The following is a 20,397-nucleotide window of genomic DNA, read 5'->3' as shown; positions in this document are numbered from 1 at the left end:
AGCAGAGGCAAACCGACATCCACAAAGCGGGATAGGAAAAACCTGACATTGAGGTCCTTATCTTGAGCGAAAGCCCCAAAACCAGTACGAGGAAGGCTCGGGTGACAAGCAGAATCCGTATACGCCAAAACTGGGCAGAAATATCATGGGATGGTTGTTAGTTTAATAGAATTGATTAAACTAGGTTTAATTATGAAGTAAATGTATTTAAATTTAAGTTAATTAAATAAAAATAAATTATGGTTAGTTTTAGTAATTAAAATAAATTAGGTTTAGTTTAATAAAGTAAAATAATTTACACTTAACTAGTTTAATAAAATAGGTTTAGTAATTAAGATTAATTTGAACCTTTTTAAAACTTAGAGATCTACTCGATATAAATTGAAAAAACACAAGTAAGTCATGACTAATTAGTAAAAACGAAAAACTTGTAACTTTTTTTTAGTGCGAAGGAAAAAGAAAAAAAGGGGAAAAGTAAACTTGTAACTCAACCTAAAGCAAACTAAAGTTATTATGAAATTATGGCTAATTTAATAAAGTAAATTAATGTCCTTTTTATTGATTATTAATTAATGTAAATTAGATTTTTTAATAAATAAAATTAAATCAAACTTTTAATGAATTTTTGTTGCTTTTTGAATATTTAGTAATTTTTATTTATTTGATATATAATTGAGGCATGCAACAAAATTCTATTATTTACTATGCTTCGCATAAAACTCAATTATTTGTTATGCTTCACACAAAACTTAATTCTTACTCAAACCACACCACGTGTAATCATTTTATTTTGTCCGAATTTAGTAATTTTAATAGGCAAAATTTCTGCATGTAAACATTGGGAACGACATAAACAATGCTCAAACGTAGCGTTCAAGCGACAAAAATGAAAGATACAGTACTCAAGCAAAAGGAGTACTCAAACAATGAAGTAGTGTTGGAGTGATAAAAACGACAAGAGCAGCGACATAGTTCAACACAAATAAAATATAGGAAAATAAGAAAAAATGTGGCCATATGAAATAGAGATTAAAAATGTGGCCAAAAACCGTAGCCTCTTTTCTTTTTCATTCTCTTTAAAAAAATAAACCACAGTGAATTTTAACAAAAATAAAATGAGTTTATAACATGAAATAGTATATTCATTACAGTTTTATTTTGTCTTTCTTTATAAATGTAATTCTGTATTTTAAAATTTAAAATTTAAAATCTAGAAATAAACTGTTGTTTTTAGAATTTTCACATATCACATCATCTAAAAACAATTTACAGAAATAAATCTAGACATATATTTCTAATTCATTTGATTCAATAGAATCTGAATCTGAAAATGTGTTCAAATTCATGATGGCCACCTATCTAAAAATTAATTTCTCAAATTACTATCGGATAAAGTTGGGTCTAGACACTAACAGAGAGAAAAAAGAAAAACAGAAAACTAAACAAGTAAAACTATTATCAAATGAGGCCTCAACTATTATTAGTATATTGTTACATAATTGGAATTAAAATTCCAACATACATGGGCAACGATTGTAAGAGCTAGCAAGAGACATGGTTACCTCTTGCTTTGCTTTTTGTATCTCCTTAGGTTTCTTTCTCTCATCTTTGTATTTTCCTTCCAATTTTCCATCAAACCAAACGAGAGAAAATTGTGGAGCCAACTACATATGTAAATATCAATACTTCTCATTGTATATATATGGAATGATCAGTATCCATCCATGTGTGTTTTATTTAATTACAAGGAAGAACAACTTCCCGGGCGCGAAGCGGCGACATTTTGCCTCGAGTGGGAGCCCCATTCGATGGCTTCTGCTACCGCTCGCTGGCGTGCCTCTGCTATTTCTTCTTTTTCATCGTCGTTGGATTTGGATAGACTAATCAGATTGTGATTGGACAGTGGTGAAGTAATGTCACTCGAGGAGGTCGACGAGTTGACAGCCTCTGCGCCCAAGAAGCTGAGGGCAGTGACGACGTCGCTCATCAATGGCCGGGCCGATGCTTCCTCGTGGAGGCACATGGCGGCGACGGCGACGGCTTGGTTCAGTGCTCTCACAGGGAACTCTCCTCCTAGAAGAGGATCTGCCAACTCCATGAATCTACTTGGTTCCTTGAAAATTGGGTATGCCTGCATGTAATATTATTACAACAAGAAAGTTGATGGAGTTGGTTTTATGAATTTAGGTTGGTTTTGTTGGGTTGGTTTTGGTTATTTAAGTTGCTTATTTTGAAGAATATAACACAAAAGCTACAAAGTAATTCTGAATATTTGATTGATTGTAAAATCTTGTAAAAAGAGAAAACAAAGTTCAGAAGAGGCGTATCAAACCAATTTTACACTAAACAAGTCATTTTTACAATAAATAAGTTCTCTTCCTTGTAAAAATCACAAATTCAAGATCTTAAAGATAAGAATAATTTAATTTAATCTAACAAGAAAAAAAAAAGCTATCCATGAAAAAACATGCTAAACAAAACCATTTTTTTCTTTGAGGAAGAAAAAAAGAAAAAGAAAACTATTTTAAAACCACTAATTTTGTTTGGGCAACTCCCCAAAAAATGTTATTGAACATTTCATGAATGTTAAAGAACTTTCAATTAAATTCTTCCACTTTGGATTATATTTCTATTTAGTACCTACTACCCCATCATTGCTGAAACACTCGTCCGACGCACCTATTAGTCTTTTTAACTAATAAAAACATCATGCCTTACTATGTTAAAATTTATCTTTACGTCTGATTAGTGAGAACAGATCTATATGCTGACCGTCATTAAAAAATATTCTTTAAAAAAATTATCTGTTTTTGCATTTTTCTTTTAATTGTCTAGACATTTTCAACGGTGATCAGCACAAAATGGGTCTTCACCTGTGAGGACCTAACTAGAAGTATAATCCAAAATTTATGTTGAAAACATAATTGAAAGTTAAAAAACTTATAAATATATTTTTCATCACGTACCCAAGCCACCAAGTTCTGCTGTTTAGGTGGGCGAGTGTTGTCAATGACTCTCTTGCCAGTGATGAGTTCCAACAACACAACGCCAAAGCTGTAGACATCAGACTTGAGAGTAAGCTGGCCAGTCCTCTGGTACTCAGGAGCACAGTATCCATAGGTTCCCATAACTCTGGAGGAAACATGCTGCTTGTCCCCGACAGGCCCGAGCTTCGCCAGCCCGAAATCTGACAGCTTTGCGTTGAATTCGCTGTCCAAAAGAATGTTTGATGCCTTCAAATCTCTGTATATCACTGGTGGGTTGGCCTTGTCGTGTAGATATTCCAGCCCTTTTGCTGCTCCCAACCCTACTTTCATCCTCGTCCCCCAATCCAATGCCCTTTTCTCCGCTGGAAGGTCTGTTTTTCAGTCATAACTTTTACAAGTTACTGGATCATATACTTAACATTTATTTGATAATTATATCGATTATGACTAAAGTCTCACATTGATTAGATAAGGGAAAGATTATATGTATATAAATGAAAGATAACATTTCCGTTAGGGAACAATATTATACCATTTTTGAGATACTTTGAAGGTACCGCATTCCTTAACATCGTATTAGTACATGACATGCATATTGAATTATAAGAGATCATGAATTGGCACTATTTTTGTGCAAAGGAAAGCTTCAGCTTTTCCTCTCTTTAACTTAGCCCAATTCCTTTTTAGAAGTTCTACCAATTCTCTAGGTATATCATGCTGTTTAAGCTTATCATCAACCAGTTTTAATGCATTCGTAATTGAAAATTGTTGAAATAGAAAGACTAAATCGAAGAAAGACATACATTTAGCCTTAATAGTGTAAGCTTTCAAACTTATTAGTGATTTAACGGGGTGTACTTTGAATTCTAAGGTAGTATATCTCTTCTATATTTTGATAATTGGAAAGTTCATGTATTGAGTTTTGTGATTCAAACTTTTTTTTATTTTAATAACTGGGAGTTAGAGTTTTGCTCCATCGATGACCAGAAGCATCCGCACCTGCTCCAAGATTCGGGAGACATCATAGACTTTTGGTATTAAGCTCATCGGAAAATTCGAACTTAAGACCTTTAAGTTAGTATGACCAAGAGACCACAAGCTCTTGACAACCGGACTGAATTCAAACTAATATTTTTTAAGAAAGAAGTGTTAGAAGAATTGAACCTATAGCATATACCTTATATCAATGTTTTCTCTGTCTAAGAACACATTTGAAATGTTAGCTAAATTTTTGAAATGGGTTTTGAGGATAATGATTACCAAGTAGATGATCTTCTAAAGATCCCAAAGGCATATACTCATAGACCAAGAGTCTTTGATCACCATCTGCACAATAGCCAATGAGATTGACAAGGTTTTGATGGTGCAACAGACTTAGCATCAAAACCTCCACAAGAAACTCTCTGTTCCCTTGCAATCCATTTCTATCAAGCTGCTTCACTGCTACAACCTGTCAGATTAATTAGCTAGGTTGTTATATAACAAACTGTGTTTGGATACTAAGAAAATAGAAATTACATTTAAATACTATTTTGATCTCGGTACCTCTAGTTTTTGTCCATAATACTTTTGAAATATTTATTTTGATTGGTTTATTTTTAAAATGTAAAGATTTTGGTCTTAACACGATACATAAATACAAAGTTATGACAATATTTCAAGAAATTTATTCAAGTGTTAAAATTTTAATCGCAAAGTAAAATTAAAAATAAAAAAAAAAGAGAAGAAAACAAAAAGACTACAACAACACCTTTTAAAATTTCAAGGACCAAAATGATAAAACAGGACTAAAATAGGATTTGAAACAAATTAGTACTTATATTCCCGTGTAATTTGTGGTTTCTCTTTTCTATTTCTAGAAATAGCCATTTTCATATATATAATATATATTCTTTTAGAATAGCCATTTTCATATTTTGAAGTGATGTACTCAATTTTTAGTTTCTGGTAATTTGGTAAAGATTTTTACGATGTTTTGATATATATAGCTGTTTCGGTCCCTATTTTTAAACTTTTAACACAAATTCTACACATGAAACTATTTAATTTAAAGTCACGATTACCATTTAATAAATATAGTGGGTGTAACGTTCCGTTGAAATTGTGATAGAAAAAATGAGAATAAAAATAAAGAGACCATTAAAAGTATAAACATCAAAACGAATATTTTGAAAATATAGGAACTAAAAAGAATAAAAGTTAAAATTGTAAGGACTAAAGTGAAAAAAACTTTTAACCTGAAATTTGAACTAGTTTTAAACAATTCTGTTTTTCAAAAACATTAAAAGAAAAACTATTTTTAAGATCACTTGGCTCACCAAGATTAAAAAGATATTGAGCCCTTGAAATCAAAAGTTTACATTATACAAAAGGGATATTATGTTAAATTGTCACCAAACAAACCTAAAATCTAAAATTAATTGAAGTTTTGTCGTATAAAAGACATAAAAGTGCTTCAAACATGGTTATCAAACGAGGCCTAAGAAAGCGAGACGGTACCTGAGCGGTTTTGTCAAGTTTGCCCTTGTAAACTCTCCCAAACCCTCCCTCACCAATGAGACACTCTTGACGGAAATTCTTTGTAGCAGTGGCCAGCTCTCTGAATGTGAATGTCTGCGCTGCAATGTTATTTTTTTCTCGAATCTCTCTCTCTCTCCCCTCTTTCTCTTTCTCTCTCTCTCTCTCTGCATCATTCTGCTGCTGGTTCCCTTTTTGATTTTCTGTCAATTAATTAGTTTTAACCAAATCAATTAAAAATAACACGCCCATAAAATTTATCAATGGAGCCAGCAATAATTTAACAAGCAAACTAAAAGCTAAACTTTTTATATATTATAATATTTCAATTTTGAATATTTGAAGGCAAATTAGAGCGAAAACTTTAAAATATCCCCTTGGCTGGACATGTCTATATAATATAAAGTTATTTTCCACCGTCCTACTAAAATTTTGATTCGAGGTTAGACCACCACAAAACTCAAAAGGCCTAAATGAAAGGATTAGAGTATATGAGATGGGATAAATTAGAGCGAAAGCTTTAAAATCTCCGCCCTCTCAATGGAAGAAGTTCTCTTCTCCATCCCTATTTAAAAATGTATACAAACTTATTATTTTATATCATCCTACTATAATTTTATATTTATATCTCTTCAAAATATGTGAGTACCTCCAATTTTGATTCCAATTTTACAAAACTCAAAAACCTAAATAACTAGGTTAGAGTATATACCTAATACTTTTCAGAATATGGAAAAATTAGAGAGAAAGTTTTAAAATCTCGACTTTTTATATAATCTACGACGAACCAAGAGGGGCAACCTTCTTCGCTCTACCCTTGGGTGAAAGTTATCCTTCAAATATAAGAAGGACCTCCTGTTTCGATTCCAGGTATTAAACTACCACTCAACTCAAGAAGTCCGAGCGAATACATAAAAAGTGATTTATATTAAATCAAGGTTGGGAATGTCTTCCCATCCGCGTCGTATTCTCAAATATAGAGAGGAAAAAAAGAGAGAGAAAAGTGAAGGAATTAGTGACCTGTAGGCGTAGGGCGAGGGGGAGGAGCAGCAGGTTGTTGTTGTTGGTGTTGTTTGAGACTCCGAGAATGCAACGAAACAGACCGTTCCTTTCTACCGCTCTTTGTTCTTTTCGCTGCTTTCCCATGAGATGAAAAACATGGAAAGCAACTCATTCTTTTTTTTTTCTCTTCTTCTTTCACAATTTTGTATTTTCCTATCAAAATATAATATAATACAAAAACAAAGAAAATCCCAGATGGGTTTTTTTTTTATGAAGAAAGTGCCTTAGAAAACGCCTCCTTTGGGCTCCAAAAGAATCATATATATATTCAGAAAAAGAAAAAAGAATGCAGGCTTTGAGAGAGAGAGAGAGAATTTTGAAGGGAAATTTGTAAGTATGAAGAGAGGAGAGAGAGAGGGAGGAGGGACCCTCCCAAAGGGAAAATTGAAGAAAGCAGAAACAAGTTTTGGATAAGGAAGGGGCGAAGAGGAAGGGATTGAGGGAAGAACCAGAAAAGGGGGATTATTGTTTTTGAATTGCTTTTAGTTTTTAGTTTTTTTTTTGGTGTTTCCGCGTAGAATGGGAAAATCAACACTTAAAAAAAGGCATACCAACAACTCATGCACAGATATGACAGAGAGAGACAGAGACGTGTGAGCCATATTAGGTCATGTTTTTTGAGGGATGCCATGTTTAAGAATCTCCCATTTGGATGTGCGGGTTCTGTCTGCGGTTGGATAATCTCTTCATTTCTTGTTTTTCGTTTTTTTATTTTTGAGAAAATTATAGATTTGATAACTGTTCATGTTTTTTATGTCTTTAGATAAATGTTTTCAAAATTGGATAGAGGTTTGGAAATTTTCTATTTGAATGGGTAAAAGTCATTTTTTAATATGCATAATAAATATCAAAAAATAAATATATAATATTACAAAATTTTAATATTTTAATAAATAAAGAAAAAAAGAAACAATAAATAGTTACCCAATGTAATTTTTTATTTTTAATTTATTGTAAAAGAAAAAACAAATAAAATAAGAAGTAAGGACATTATCAAATGAGTCATAAAAGATGTTGCTACTCATGTTTTAGTAGTTTCAATCTTGATTGGACTTAAAAATCGATTTAGAAAATATTTTACGCTCTGTTTATACCATCAAACTTTGTATTCCCAACCTTATTTATTTAGTTGGGTTTACTCTTTTGGTGCAAATTATATGTGGCATCATGTCAAATAATCGTGTGTGATATAGTTCAATCAATGCGTCACATTAATACTTTTAAACAAAATGAGTGTGACATTAACTAACATTCAAGTGATTGTGTTAATACCGACCTAAACATAGCTCAATTGTTATTCAAATGAACAAAGATGTGTACCGATGTTAAGTTTATGTTAAAAAAAAACTTATATTAAATGATAACAATTAAAATAGTTTTTTATACAAAACTTAAGAAGATTAAAAATATCTGAAAGCTTAGTTCAAAATTAATAAGGACAAAAGTTCAAAGAACTAATATATAATTTATTCCTATAATTTATATATTCAATTAGTTTATTTTACATTAATTTATAAGTTTAGTCTATACTTGGTCACTCTAATTTTAATATTTTCAGTCTTCGCCTTTCATTTAATTTCTTTTAGTCTTAATATTTTTTTAACAATATTTTATATAACACTAATTATCGAATTTTTTAGTTCAACGTGCGAGTGGAGATCTAAACTTTGGACCTATTGATCAAGTATATAAGTCATAATTAGTTGAGTTATTTTTAAGTTAACTACTGATTATTAAGTTAGATAGTAACTAAAAGTTAATCTATTGACACACGATATCACTTTGATATATTAAGACTAGAAACACTATATTTGATAAGTTGAACATACGACATGAATTATCGAAGCTTCTATAAAACACTAAACATTAAAATGAAAACAAATTTATAATTCGAAATTGACAAAATACTATAAACCGTAAGTGATGTGTTTTTTATTGCTACATAGTCCTTATGGTCGAGGTAGGCCTTTGATTTATTTATAGAACATGCGGTTCCACTTTGTGTGGAGGTCAACTTTTGGCATTCTAATTGTGAGTTTATTTCATTGGTCAAATGATTTAATAGAGATGCCCAAGGCGGACTCAAAATGATTGTGTTTGGGAATATTGAAGAGTTGTTGCATGACCCCACCAGATGTACATATCCAACTATAGTTAACGTGGTTGGAGGGGAGATTCGAACCCATGACTTTTTGGTCCGAATATTTGTCTTAATAAATTGAAGTATGTTTATACACTAAAATGAAAAAGAAAAAAAAAACAATTGGACTATGTTCGAGTTGGCATGAAGAATTGGTATATGAATAATTGAGTGAATTTATTAATTTATATATGCACTTAATAAAACTTAGAGTTATATTACATTTTATGCAATGCTCTCCATAATATAGTTTGAGATTTTGATTTTATAAACTGAACTAAAAAATTATATTATATTTATATTTATACCAATCTAAATATAGCTTAAGTCGATAAGACAACTATTATAATCTCTAAAGTCAGTGATTCAATCTTTCTATCCTATACTTTTAAAAAAATAGTTAGATGAGAGACCACTTCATTAATGAAAAGGTATAATGTGTGGCACATACAATAAAAAAGAGGTTTGTGTTATGGAAATGCGTGCGACCAAATTATGTGTAACTTTGGTCGCATGCATTTCCAACATAAACCATGTGATAGAACGTATAAAAATTTTTTGGGTGAAACCAAAAGTAAAGCCGATTAGATAATCCTTAAATGAATTAAATTTATCCAATTCATCAGCTTAAGCTTTTGGGTTGAGTAGTGATTTATTCATCCTTAACAAAGCCACGAAGACTTATGCCTAAAGTGGACCAAATATCATACGATTATAGAAATGTGGAGGATTACTTGTCTCTAATAGTTACAATTTAGGTACTTATGTTTAAAACTTTCTAAATATACTATGGTGGAATGTGTTAAAATTGATAGATAATAAGCTTAGATGATATATGATACTGGGTGAATCACCATTTGTGAAAAGTTAGAGAACGAATTAGACCATCTATAGAAACGAAAGTCTTAATTTCTACCAACTTCCAAATAAATTTGGAGGAATTAGAAATTTGAAGTCCGGTAAGTTATCAATGGCCAATTTTAACATTCACCCATGGTAAGGATTATAATGGAAAGTTATTATAAAACATATATAAGTAACTAAATTAGAAAACTTTCAGGACAATAAAACCAATTGAAAAAATATCCTAACATCAAGGATTAAAATATATATTTAACTAGCGAAATGAGATATCAACCCATAGTGAGAATGTTAAAGCTGTGTTCTTCGATAAATCAAAAACCAAATGTTCAAGATGTTAGTTAAAGTACGTGCAAGTTGGTTCAAATATTCACGAATATCATTAAGTAAAGCACGAAGTAAAGTTGGAAAGGAAAGAATTGAAGTGAGAATATCAATTTGAATTAAAAACATTGGCTAATTAATGCCTTAAAAAGCAAGACAAACAAGGTAAGATATACAGAGGCTGTGTTGCCTGAATTATATTATTTCTGTCCCGAGTGAGGCTTTTAATGTCTGATTGAGAGAGGATTTTTGGTGGACCAAAATCAAAGAAGATTATTGGAGGCAATATAATAAATAATGTGAGTTAAGGTAATGCATGAGCTGCTACAACTGGCTATGCTGTTGCTGGACAATGAGCTATGTGACCATTTACTGTTGGGTTTTTCACTCTTTTTCTTGAATCCCAACTCGAGCCCATATGGTGGGTTTATGTTTCTTTTTTGGTTTCAGAGAAAAGAGAGGGAATTTGTACATAAGTTTGGAGGTTGGTCTGTACTTCGATTGAGATTTATTTTGGAGCGCTACCATTTAAGTGAAAATTTTCTAATTTCTAGTCTTGTAATATTATGTGACGCTCGAGTAGAGAGAAAGGGTACATGGATGAACCAGTACCACATCCGAATGAGACGGATCATGAGATCATGGAAATATGGTTAATAAAGATTTAAAAGAATTTACTATCTATATCAACAAGACACACCTTCCTTTTCGGTAACTCAATCATAAGAACTCCAAAGTTAAACATGTTTGACTTGGAGCAATCTTCAGGTCACGGTTGACCAACACTGAACTTTGCAGTTGGACTTTGCAATAGCATTTGTGACTTTTGTAATGTGGGTAGGGTAAAATGTAACAGTGACATATTATAGCAGTCTCCATGATATAATTAAGGGATGATAGATGTGGGTGGAGTAAATATAGAAATTTGACCATTTCTAGACAACAAGTGGGCCATTATTAAAGATTATAAAATTTATGGCAATTTTTCATAGATTGTCGTGAATTTGGTCATTACTCATAATTTTCCTTTATAGAATGATTAATTCGGTTAAGCCGATCAAATATTGACTTTGGATCAGACTTTAATATGGGTTTGGACCAGTCTTTGGACTTTAGGTCCAATGAAAAATGATTTGAGTGAGAAATACTATTTTTATAGAAAAAAAATAATAATTCCAACTTTTAAGAAATCTCCCTCTATATTAATTTCATGAATTTAAAATATCTAAGTAACAGAATGTTTTTTTTTCCCTGTCTTCCCTTTAATCTCTAAAGACTGTAAAAATGAAAATGATTACAAACCAAACAACTTTTAAATGTCTGGCCAAATTTAAAGGGTGCATTAATTGAAACCTTCTAAATAATTGTAAGTCACTTTTGCCCCTTATATCATTCTAAACATCCAATTATTTAGAACGAAAAAGAAAAAAAAAAAAAAAAGGTACAAAAAAGTAATAGTAGTGTTTTTGAATGCAACCTTGACTGAATGGATCTACTTTGTGAATATAATTGTGACGTAACCAAAACCCACCAAAAACGTCACTTTTTTGCAGTAAATTAAAAAAAAACATTTTAATTCAAACTTTTAATTATTAAATAAGTGATGGAAAAAATTAACCAAATCTAATTAAAATATATTTTTAGTTTTCTGTTTTTAAAAATTGTGCTTGTTCCTTAACAATTGTAGCCAGACTCCATAAACAAAAAATAATTTTTATTAAAAAATAAATAAATAAACAAAAATAAATTTTCAAAAACAACTTTAGGTAAGATTTCAGAATTTTGACAACATATTTCTGAAAATAAAAAATAAAATAAAGAAACATATAAGTGATATAAGTGAAAATAGTGCATGTAGTAAAAAAAAAATATTGTTTATAAGCTTATGATTATCCCAACCGCTTTTTTTTAGTTAAATAATCCTAACGAGCTCAAAAGTTTATAGATATTCAAGTTTAAAATCAAAATAAAATGGTTAATTTGACCAAGTTTAACAAGCCATTGGATTGCTGTGAAATCTAATTCGTGAGAGGTTATTTACTTTCTGAACCTTTCAGATTCTGAACTTTACAGATATAAATGAATTCATCAAAGTAACAATCGCTCTGGCTTGTAGTTGAAACTCGAAAGGTAGAGGTATTCATTCACATCGACAGAGAAAGGAACTGATTAGCCGCACACAGGTATTGACTTTGTTGTGCTTCTCTCTTAAAAATCTCAGACGTCAGAATTCTCTTTTTCCTTCGTGGTTTGATCTTCTATTAAATAAATTTGTGTATAGTTCCTTTATTTTATTTTCCTTAAAAATAAGGAAAAAAACTAACGAGCCCATAAATATATATCTTCTTTTAGAAGTTGTAGGTTGAAATTTGCACCCTCATATTAATACTCAAACAAATAAAAATGAAAATAAAGTTTATGAAAATGTATAAAAATTGGATAAGACTATGATAAAAGTTATGATTGCAGACAACTTATTCAACAACAGTAAAATGATATCCTCATTATTATCAAATCATGGGCTTATTGGGTCTCATTGGTTTCTCTCACATCCTCTCTCTCTCTCTAGAAATATATATAAATATATAAATAAATATTGATGGTGGTATCACCTTTATTGGATAATGTGTTAGGAGAGAGGACAAAAGCCAAAGTTCCCAAAGCTGTGCAAATTATTTCCAAGGCCAAAAACAAAAGGGGTCCTCTCTGTTCTCTGTGTCAGCACTGCCCCTCTAATCCTTCCCCACTTTTTTGTCATTCTTTGCAAAATTACTTCTTTTTTTTTCTTTTTTAACATTTTGATCCCCCCTAATTGGTATATTTTATGCCCTAATTCTTTAAACTTTCTTACATAATTAGTGACCATAACTTTCATTACTATATATTTAGGAGAAAAATATTCTTATGCTCTCTTTTGGAACTACTTGTATATATTTGTCCAATTCACGAGACTCGATGTATAGACTATTAGTGTCAATTGATCACGAAATGACATTATTGTAATTATTTGAAGTAAGAACTCCCATAGAGGACTATGGTAAATTTAATTATCTAACAGCCATTCTCCACATCCTATTTACCTTTTTGTTTGAATATTTATCTTAAATATGTGATCCAATGAATTTTAATATCAACTAAAGATTCGGAAAAATAGCATTTTCAAGATTCCAACCTAAAATCTCTTGCTTTTGCTTTGTACCATGGAAAATGTTTTTCAAGGACTCGAAATATTAATTTGGTTCGAGATCCAAACATGGGCTGATAACATCAATTATGAGGGGAAAAAAGACATTTCAAAATTTTAACTTCTCCAATTACCTATTGAATTACTACTTGAATTAAAGATTTAAGTTAATAGAGTATGATAAATTTTATTGTTTAATATATTCTCAACTAAAAACACACCCTGAAAATTATTTAATCCAATAATATCCAAACCATTACCTTCTATATATGCAAGAAATAGAGTGCTATTACATACAAATAGTGAAGAAGAAGAAGAAGAAGAAGAAGAAGAAGAAGAAGAAGAAGAAGAAGAACGCTGCAGTATCTGTGTCGCTATACAATTAAAATAACCCAACAAAAGAGGAGAAAAGCTAAACAATAAATAGAAAAAGAAAAAAGACAGCAGCAGCAGCGACAACAAACGAAAACATCAAACCTCTGCAAATGTTTTTTTTCGCTTGTTTCTTTTCATTAGTTGGATATGGGGTTTGGACCGCTGGGAACTTCATGGGCTTCAGCTCCGAATTCTCCGGCGGTGGCTGGAGAATTACGGCGTCGAGATTGCGTCGGGTGGAAGGACGTGGCGGTGGCGGTGGAGACGGTAGCGGAAAGAATCCTATGGTTGGTGGCCGCCATGGAGGGAGGGGTTGAAATGAGGGTTAGAAGGAGGAGGGAGGAGAGGAGGAGAGAGAGAAAGAGAATGGATTTAGGAGTGAGAAAGTGGGATGAAGATGGTTTTGGAGCAGCTGCCATGCAATTTAAGACAAGAAACCACCCCCCAACACCCCACAAGGGTTCAATATCCATGAACCAGCACCAACACCTATGGAGGAAGAGAGAGAGACAGAGAAAATAGAGAGAGAGAGAGGATGGTAAGATTTTGAAACACAAATAGAGAGAGAGATGAAAGAGAGAGAGAGAGAGAGAGAGGGTGAAGAAGCTTCAGCAAAAGTTAATGGGGAAAAGAGGGTTTTGAAATTGATACACATTTGTAATTGTCTAGAACCCAAGAAGATGGAAAAAAAAAACTTAACATTGAAGTATATTTGGAACTTGCTTCAAATGGGGGGTGTAAAAGTACCATCATGTCCCTATGAATACCATATGTGTGTTTTTGTGGAGCTTTGCTAGGGCTAAAAAATTAAACAAAAAAAGGTAATGTAATGCCCTAAGCCTAACATTAATGAACTCAAGAGTCACATTCCTCCCATCCCTATGACATAGATGTGCCACCCAAGTGAAAACTATCATAATAGATCAATCATCAATGCATGTCATTTCAACATGTTTGGTTCTCACTTGTCTAGTTTCTAAAAATAGAATGATACTTACCTCTTCACTATATACTATTGACCACACAGTTAAGTTTTGACATATAAAGAGATCGAGTCGTGAAGAAATTGGGAGAGAAGAGACTTTTTCTTTATTAAAAAAAATACCGATCAAATTTTAACAAAAGAAACATCTTATTATTTCTTTAACAATTTTTGATCTCTAATAGACGACCTTTCTCAAATTTGAACTAGGAGGAAGTCATGATCATTTGCAAGAGAAAATGAACAAAAAGAAACTTGTAGGATTCTTGCAAAACTTCTTCAATTTTTTCCCTCTCACATTCTATGATAGCTGAGATACGGAGGAATATTGAAAAAAAAGTATTTAGAGAATCAGTTTAATTCCATGAGCAACACATACTAACTTAGACTATCACTAATCAAAAGGGTTTTATAATTTTCAATTGAAAATACTATTAGCATTTAAATTTATAAATATATATCCCACGAAACCCTAGCTACCATCAGATAGAGCTATATCTACCTTATCAACTTAAGCATGTGTTGATTGATTAAGGCGTATTTTACATCAATCTTAAACGTCAAATATTGTTCGAATACACATCCCTATCATTATAAATTTGAATTGAAAATATATCCCCATAAAGCCCTAGCATGATATTGAAGAAAAAGGAAAAGAGCTACAAAACTGAGGAGGGGCATTATGGTCAGAAAAAGAACAGTGTGTGTTGAGTGTTGCTGTTAATTTAATAATAAAGATGAAAATCAGATATAGAATCTGAAAAGGAAAAGGTAAATGGGAGAAGATCATACAAAAAAAAAAAAAAAGGAAAAAAAAGGGAGAAAATGTGTGGTGGCTTTTTGTTGTTTGGACGCTTCCTCAAGAAATCTTTCTTTGACTTATGCAAACACCTAAGTCATCAAAGTTTGCAATAATAATCCTTCTTCTTTATTTCCTCAATTTTCTTTTTTTTTTATTCTTCCTCTTACCTTGTAAAGAAAGCTATAATTGCTATCAAAACCCCACCCCCTAGCGCGTGCCTCACACTCTAATAAACAATTACAATATACGTTAAATTGCCGCTTCAGAAATTTTAATTATAATATGTTAATTTTAATTCTGTTAAGTATAGTTCAGCGGTAATTGACTTGTACTTCTTCTTTCGAGGTCGAAAGTTTGATACCCTATATCCTCAAATTGTTGTACTAAAAGATAATGAATATTTTTACTTAAATATTGTCCTAGTATATTGATCATGAGGTCCCAAGTAATTTGGTTCGTAAACTACATCATGTTGACAGTAGTATATTTAGTGGACTAATGATTGAACTTAATTAATGTGGTAAAATAGAGTAGGTCGAGTAGATAAAATACGGGTGAGCCAAGCTAGAGAGTTTGATGAAGAGGACTTGCACTATTATTTTATATAATTGATTTACTCTCTTGTACCGTTCATTGAACACAAATAAATAAGATAACCGTAATATAATTACGCCACATAGTTTGAAATTGATTAAATTGAAGGGAAGGCAAATCGAGTTTAATTATTTCTCTTAGAATTAAAAAAGTAGTAAGTAAGTAATTAACTTTTTCTTAAAAGGCGTTTCATCCATATTTGAATGGTAATATTGAGAAGGAAGAAAAAGGTAAATGAATAGAATATTTGAGTTTTGTGGTTTGAAGATTTGATTTGAATAGGACGATGTGGGAAAGGGAGAGTTGAGGGCAAAGAAATTTGGTCGGACAAAGCAAAATTAGAGAGAGAAAGGAAAAAAACAAGAAAAGGAAAGAAAAAAGAAAAGCAAGGAAAAGCAAGGCAGCGTATTCTCTCCATCAACCCAACCACATCAAAAGCAAAAGATATAAAATAATTTAACCCTCAAAAAAAAAAAAAAAAACAAACAAACAAACCAAAACAAAACAAAACCACTAACGGGACTCTCTCTCTATAGATCCTTCTCTCTCACAAGTCTCTATCTCTCTCACTTTCATAAGTCTCTCTCACATGAGTATTGAAAAATACCACCAAAGTTTCACACCAGTTGGATAAGAGAAACTCAATGAGAACATCTACGTTGGTACGAGACCTTTTAATTAAAATCAAAAGCAAAATTCATAAACACTTATGCCAAAGCAGATAATATCATATCATATTCGAAATCGAGAACCATATAAATCTTCAATGATTTACTCGCGTCTGAGTAACTCGTTCACCTAAAATTTGTCTGGCAGAAATATGGAAGGTTCGTTGTCTCTAACAATAAGTCTCTCTCGACGTATAAGTCTTGTTCTCTCACATTTAAGTATTTCTCTGTGTCTATGTTATGTGTGTAAAGGGGTAATGGGTAAAAGGGAAAGGACAAAGGAAGAAATGTATGTCCCCCATGATGGAAGGAGAATGGGTCCACATATGGCCTTGGTAATATGGCTCAAGATTGTGATATATCCTAACCTACCCTTCCATTTTTCTATTTCCCATGCATGCAAATCAATCATGCATCATCATCACCATCATTTATTTCTTTAATTTTCTTTCTTCCTTTCCACAAATTAAAAAGAAAAAAATTAAATCCTCTAAAGCTAGGGTTATAATATATAATAAAACCACGCATTTGATTTTGGATCGTAGAAGGTCGATCTTCTTTCCTACTTTTTCACATTTCATACATATTGTGTTGAGATCAATTTCTGGGTGAGATCTACATAGGTGCCACGCATGTCTTCGTCCACTAATTTGATACCTGTCGAATGACACTCTAATTAGAACTGAAGTAGAGTCAAATAGATATAGAGCGAGAGAGCAGGAATCTCGAAGGTAAGAGTCTACTTGAGAGTCTACCGAATCACAAGGAGTTGTGTCTAGGAAAATGCAGCTTGCCTTTTTTTAGTGTTGACTATTTCTTTATATATGGGATGAATATGATTTGAGTGGGAGATCTCGACTTCCATGGACGTCCACTGGGGATGGGCATGTTGCGCTAGGAGTTCACATGAACCACCGCATCCTTTGTCTCTCTTCGTTGCGCAAGTAAATTAAAGGGGCATGACGGTATTCTGAGTTGTCCCCAAAGGAGCGTAATAGTTTGGATACAATGCCACAACACCCTACTCACTGGCTGTCCATCATACGAGATCCTTAATTAGGAGCGTTCGACTCTATTTCCAGTACGCTCGAATTCTTTCTGGTGCACTCAATCATCGCAAGTTGGTTTCCTAACTCGGCCTAGGCGACCTAATTAGCCTTTCAACATGTGGCATGTCGTTTTTACCCCATAACAATACACATAAATTACCTCCTAATAAAATTTTCTATGAAACTTTTAATGTTAAAGACTTATCATTTCATTTATTTAAGAAATACACAACTAAATTATTAAAAAGAAAAGTATAAAAGTTGAAAGTTATGGGTCAAAGTTTTATTATAAATATAATTTAACAACTATGCATGGAGGATTATTATACACTTGCTTTCCCTGCTCTTTAGAAAATATCTAAAGATTCTTTCCAAGTTAAAAGGCAATTTTAAAAATTCTCTCTCAATTAAAAACTACTCTAGAATCTTCAAATATATTTTAGGTTAAATTAAAGGTTCAGTTACTCAACTCTTAAAGTTTTGTGAAATAGGTTTTTTAATTTTAAAAATATCTAATAAATTAAACTTTCAATTTTATATCTAATAGATTTATGAAATAAAAAATATAAATATTTTCTTAAAATTTCAATTTTTTGTCAAAATAAGGTCTCACATTTATTATATGTTTTTTAAAATTTAAAGATGTATTAGACCCAAAATTAAAATATCGGAGTTGTGTCCTAGCTAGTAAACACCAAACTCTAGGCATGTGAATTTTTTTAGAAAATGTCGAATATATGTCATAAATCTATTAGACACAAATTGGAAATTGGACCTATTAAACACTTTTAAAATTCAAGAAACTAATTATATAACACAGAATTGAAAGTTTATGAATCAATTGGACCTACTACATATGAATGAAACGTTTATCGCTATCCTGAGATACAATAGATGATATCTACTTCTTTTGAGATCAGATGTTCAAATTCCTATACACCAATTGTTTTACTAAATTTTTTTTAGCATTTGTCTAACCTAGACATCTATTCATCGCATAATTAAATTAAAAAACTAACATATATCTCAAGTTTCTCTTAAATAATTTATAGTAAATTTCATAAATACATGATTTTTATGCAAATATAGAGACTAAAAGAAATTAAAACACTACATACATATATCTCAAGTTTCTCTTAAATAATTTATAAAAAAGTTAAGAAATACATTATTTTGTTGCAAATCTAGAGATTAAAAGAAAATATTTAAAAGTTTGGGATCAAAATGAAATGAATATAAAAATTTAGAGAGAAAAATTAGATTTGAACTTGGATTTTAGATAAAAGACCAGATGACATTTTTGCCCCTAGCCTTAAGTTAATGGATGGTAGAGAATTAACTAAAGTTCTATACCATTTCATAATAAAAGCAAAGACTCCTAATCACCCACATTTTTGTGACCTGAAACGTTTCTAATTGTTATTTTATGACTAACAAGGAAAAGTTATCTTTTGACCAACTTTCACAGAGAGAATTGTTGGCTTAATTTTGTTGATTGAAATCTTAAGGACTATTTAGTCTGCCATTGGACTTGTGTTTTTTCTTGTTTTCAGATTTATTATGAAATGAGTTTGACAGATTTGTATTAGAAACTGTTTTTTCATATGATCTAAATGATGTATCAATCGATGGCTTAATTTCGGTGAATAAGAAACTCGAATTTCATGAACCCTCGTATTTGTAATCTCCAATGTATGATTATCTGATGATTTCTCTCAGATATAAACTTTAATTTAAGGATTTATGAGCTTGTTATTGAATCAGGAGCTAGATTGGCGCCTTCGACTTCTAATTTGTTGAAGGATTTTTAAGGTATTCAACTTTAAGCATGTTGAAGACTTTTGCTGGTTGATGAAGTTCTTAGGTTTGTTGAAGTTTTTAGTTATGTAGCTTGATGAAGTTCTTCGGCTGTGAAGTTTGATGAAGTTCTTCTACTATGTAGCCTAATGAAATTCTTCGTACGGATGTTCATGGAGCGGAGCGAGGACGGGGAAGGTTTCCTCGTCCCCATTCCCGCAGAGAATTTGTGGGGATCGAGTTCCCTACGGGGAAAATTTTTTCCCCAATTCCTTTTTTAATTTTTAAATTATCTTTCAATAAATTTTTTTTCTTAAAATTTTTTTATTTAATTGCTAAATTCTAAGGTCTAATTCTCTCATATATATATATTAGGTGGGTGGGTAGAGAAAATTATATACGTGATTTTTTTAGTACGCTTATATATAAAGAGGATAATATAATTATTTTATTGTGTCTATATACATATATAAATATATAAAAAAATGACGTAGGGCGGGGAATGGGGACCATGAATGTATTTCTCGTTCCCGTCCCCATTTAGGTGGTGAGGAAAATTTTTCCCCCATGTCGTCCCTGTGGGGAATAATTTAAACAGGGATTTCCCGCCTATTTAGACAGGTCCCCGCAAGGATGGAGCCCTATAGGAAAAATGAACATCCCTAGTTCTTCAGCTATGCAACTTGATGAGGCCTTTGGCTATCCAACTTGATGAAGTCTTCTGCTTGTAGCTTGATGCTAAATCTTTGGCTTGTTGCTTGTGAAGAGTCTTTGAAGTCTTCGACTTTGAGCTTGTTGAAGATCTTTGGCAACTTGTTGATGAAGTTCTTAGGACTTTGTTGAAGAAGTTTATAGGCTTGTTGAAGTTCTTCGGCTGTGGAGCTTGGATGAAGTTCTTCGGCTCGCAACTTTACAAAGTCTTCGGCTTGCAGTTTGATTAAGTTCGTAGTTTGATGGAGTCTTCAGCTTGCAGTTTTGTAAAGTCTTCGGATTGCAGGTTGATGAAGTTTGTAGTTTGATGGAGTCTTCGGCTTGCAATTTTGTGAAATCTTCGA

General features: G+C 31.8%; 1 protein-coding gene across 1 annotated transcript; it reads right to left on the bottom strand.

Annotated features, from left to right (window-relative positions):
• Positions 1-1,453: 1,453 nt before the first annotated feature.
• On the bottom strand, positions 1,454-7,050 carry LOC111018838 (putative serine/threonine-protein kinase PBL25). Its single transcript, XM_022295084.2, has 5 exons — positions 6,525-7,050; positions 5,487-5,707; positions 4,248-4,437; positions 2,967-3,358; positions 1,454-2,131 (listed from the first exon to the last, which is right to left on the bottom strand). The coding sequence occupies exons 1-5, from the start codon at positions 6,676-6,678 to the stop codon at positions 1,742-1,744; spliced, it is 1,347 nt and encodes a 448-aa protein (XP_022150776.2). The 5' UTR covers positions 6,679-7,050; the 3' UTR covers positions 1,454-1,741.
• Between the last annotated feature and the right edge of the window lie 13,347 nt (positions 7,051-20,397).

Source organism: Momordica charantia (genome assembly GCF_013281855.1).
Source record: "Momordica charantia cultivar OHB3-1 chromosome 9 unlocalized genomic scaffold, Mcharantia_2.0 BLBB01000009.1, whole genome shotgun sequence".
In the NCBI taxonomy this organism is placed as follows: domain Eukaryota; kingdom Viridiplantae; phylum Streptophyta; class Magnoliopsida; order Cucurbitales; family Cucurbitaceae; genus Momordica; species Momordica charantia.
This window is presented reverse-complemented; position numbering and strand designations above follow the sequence as displayed.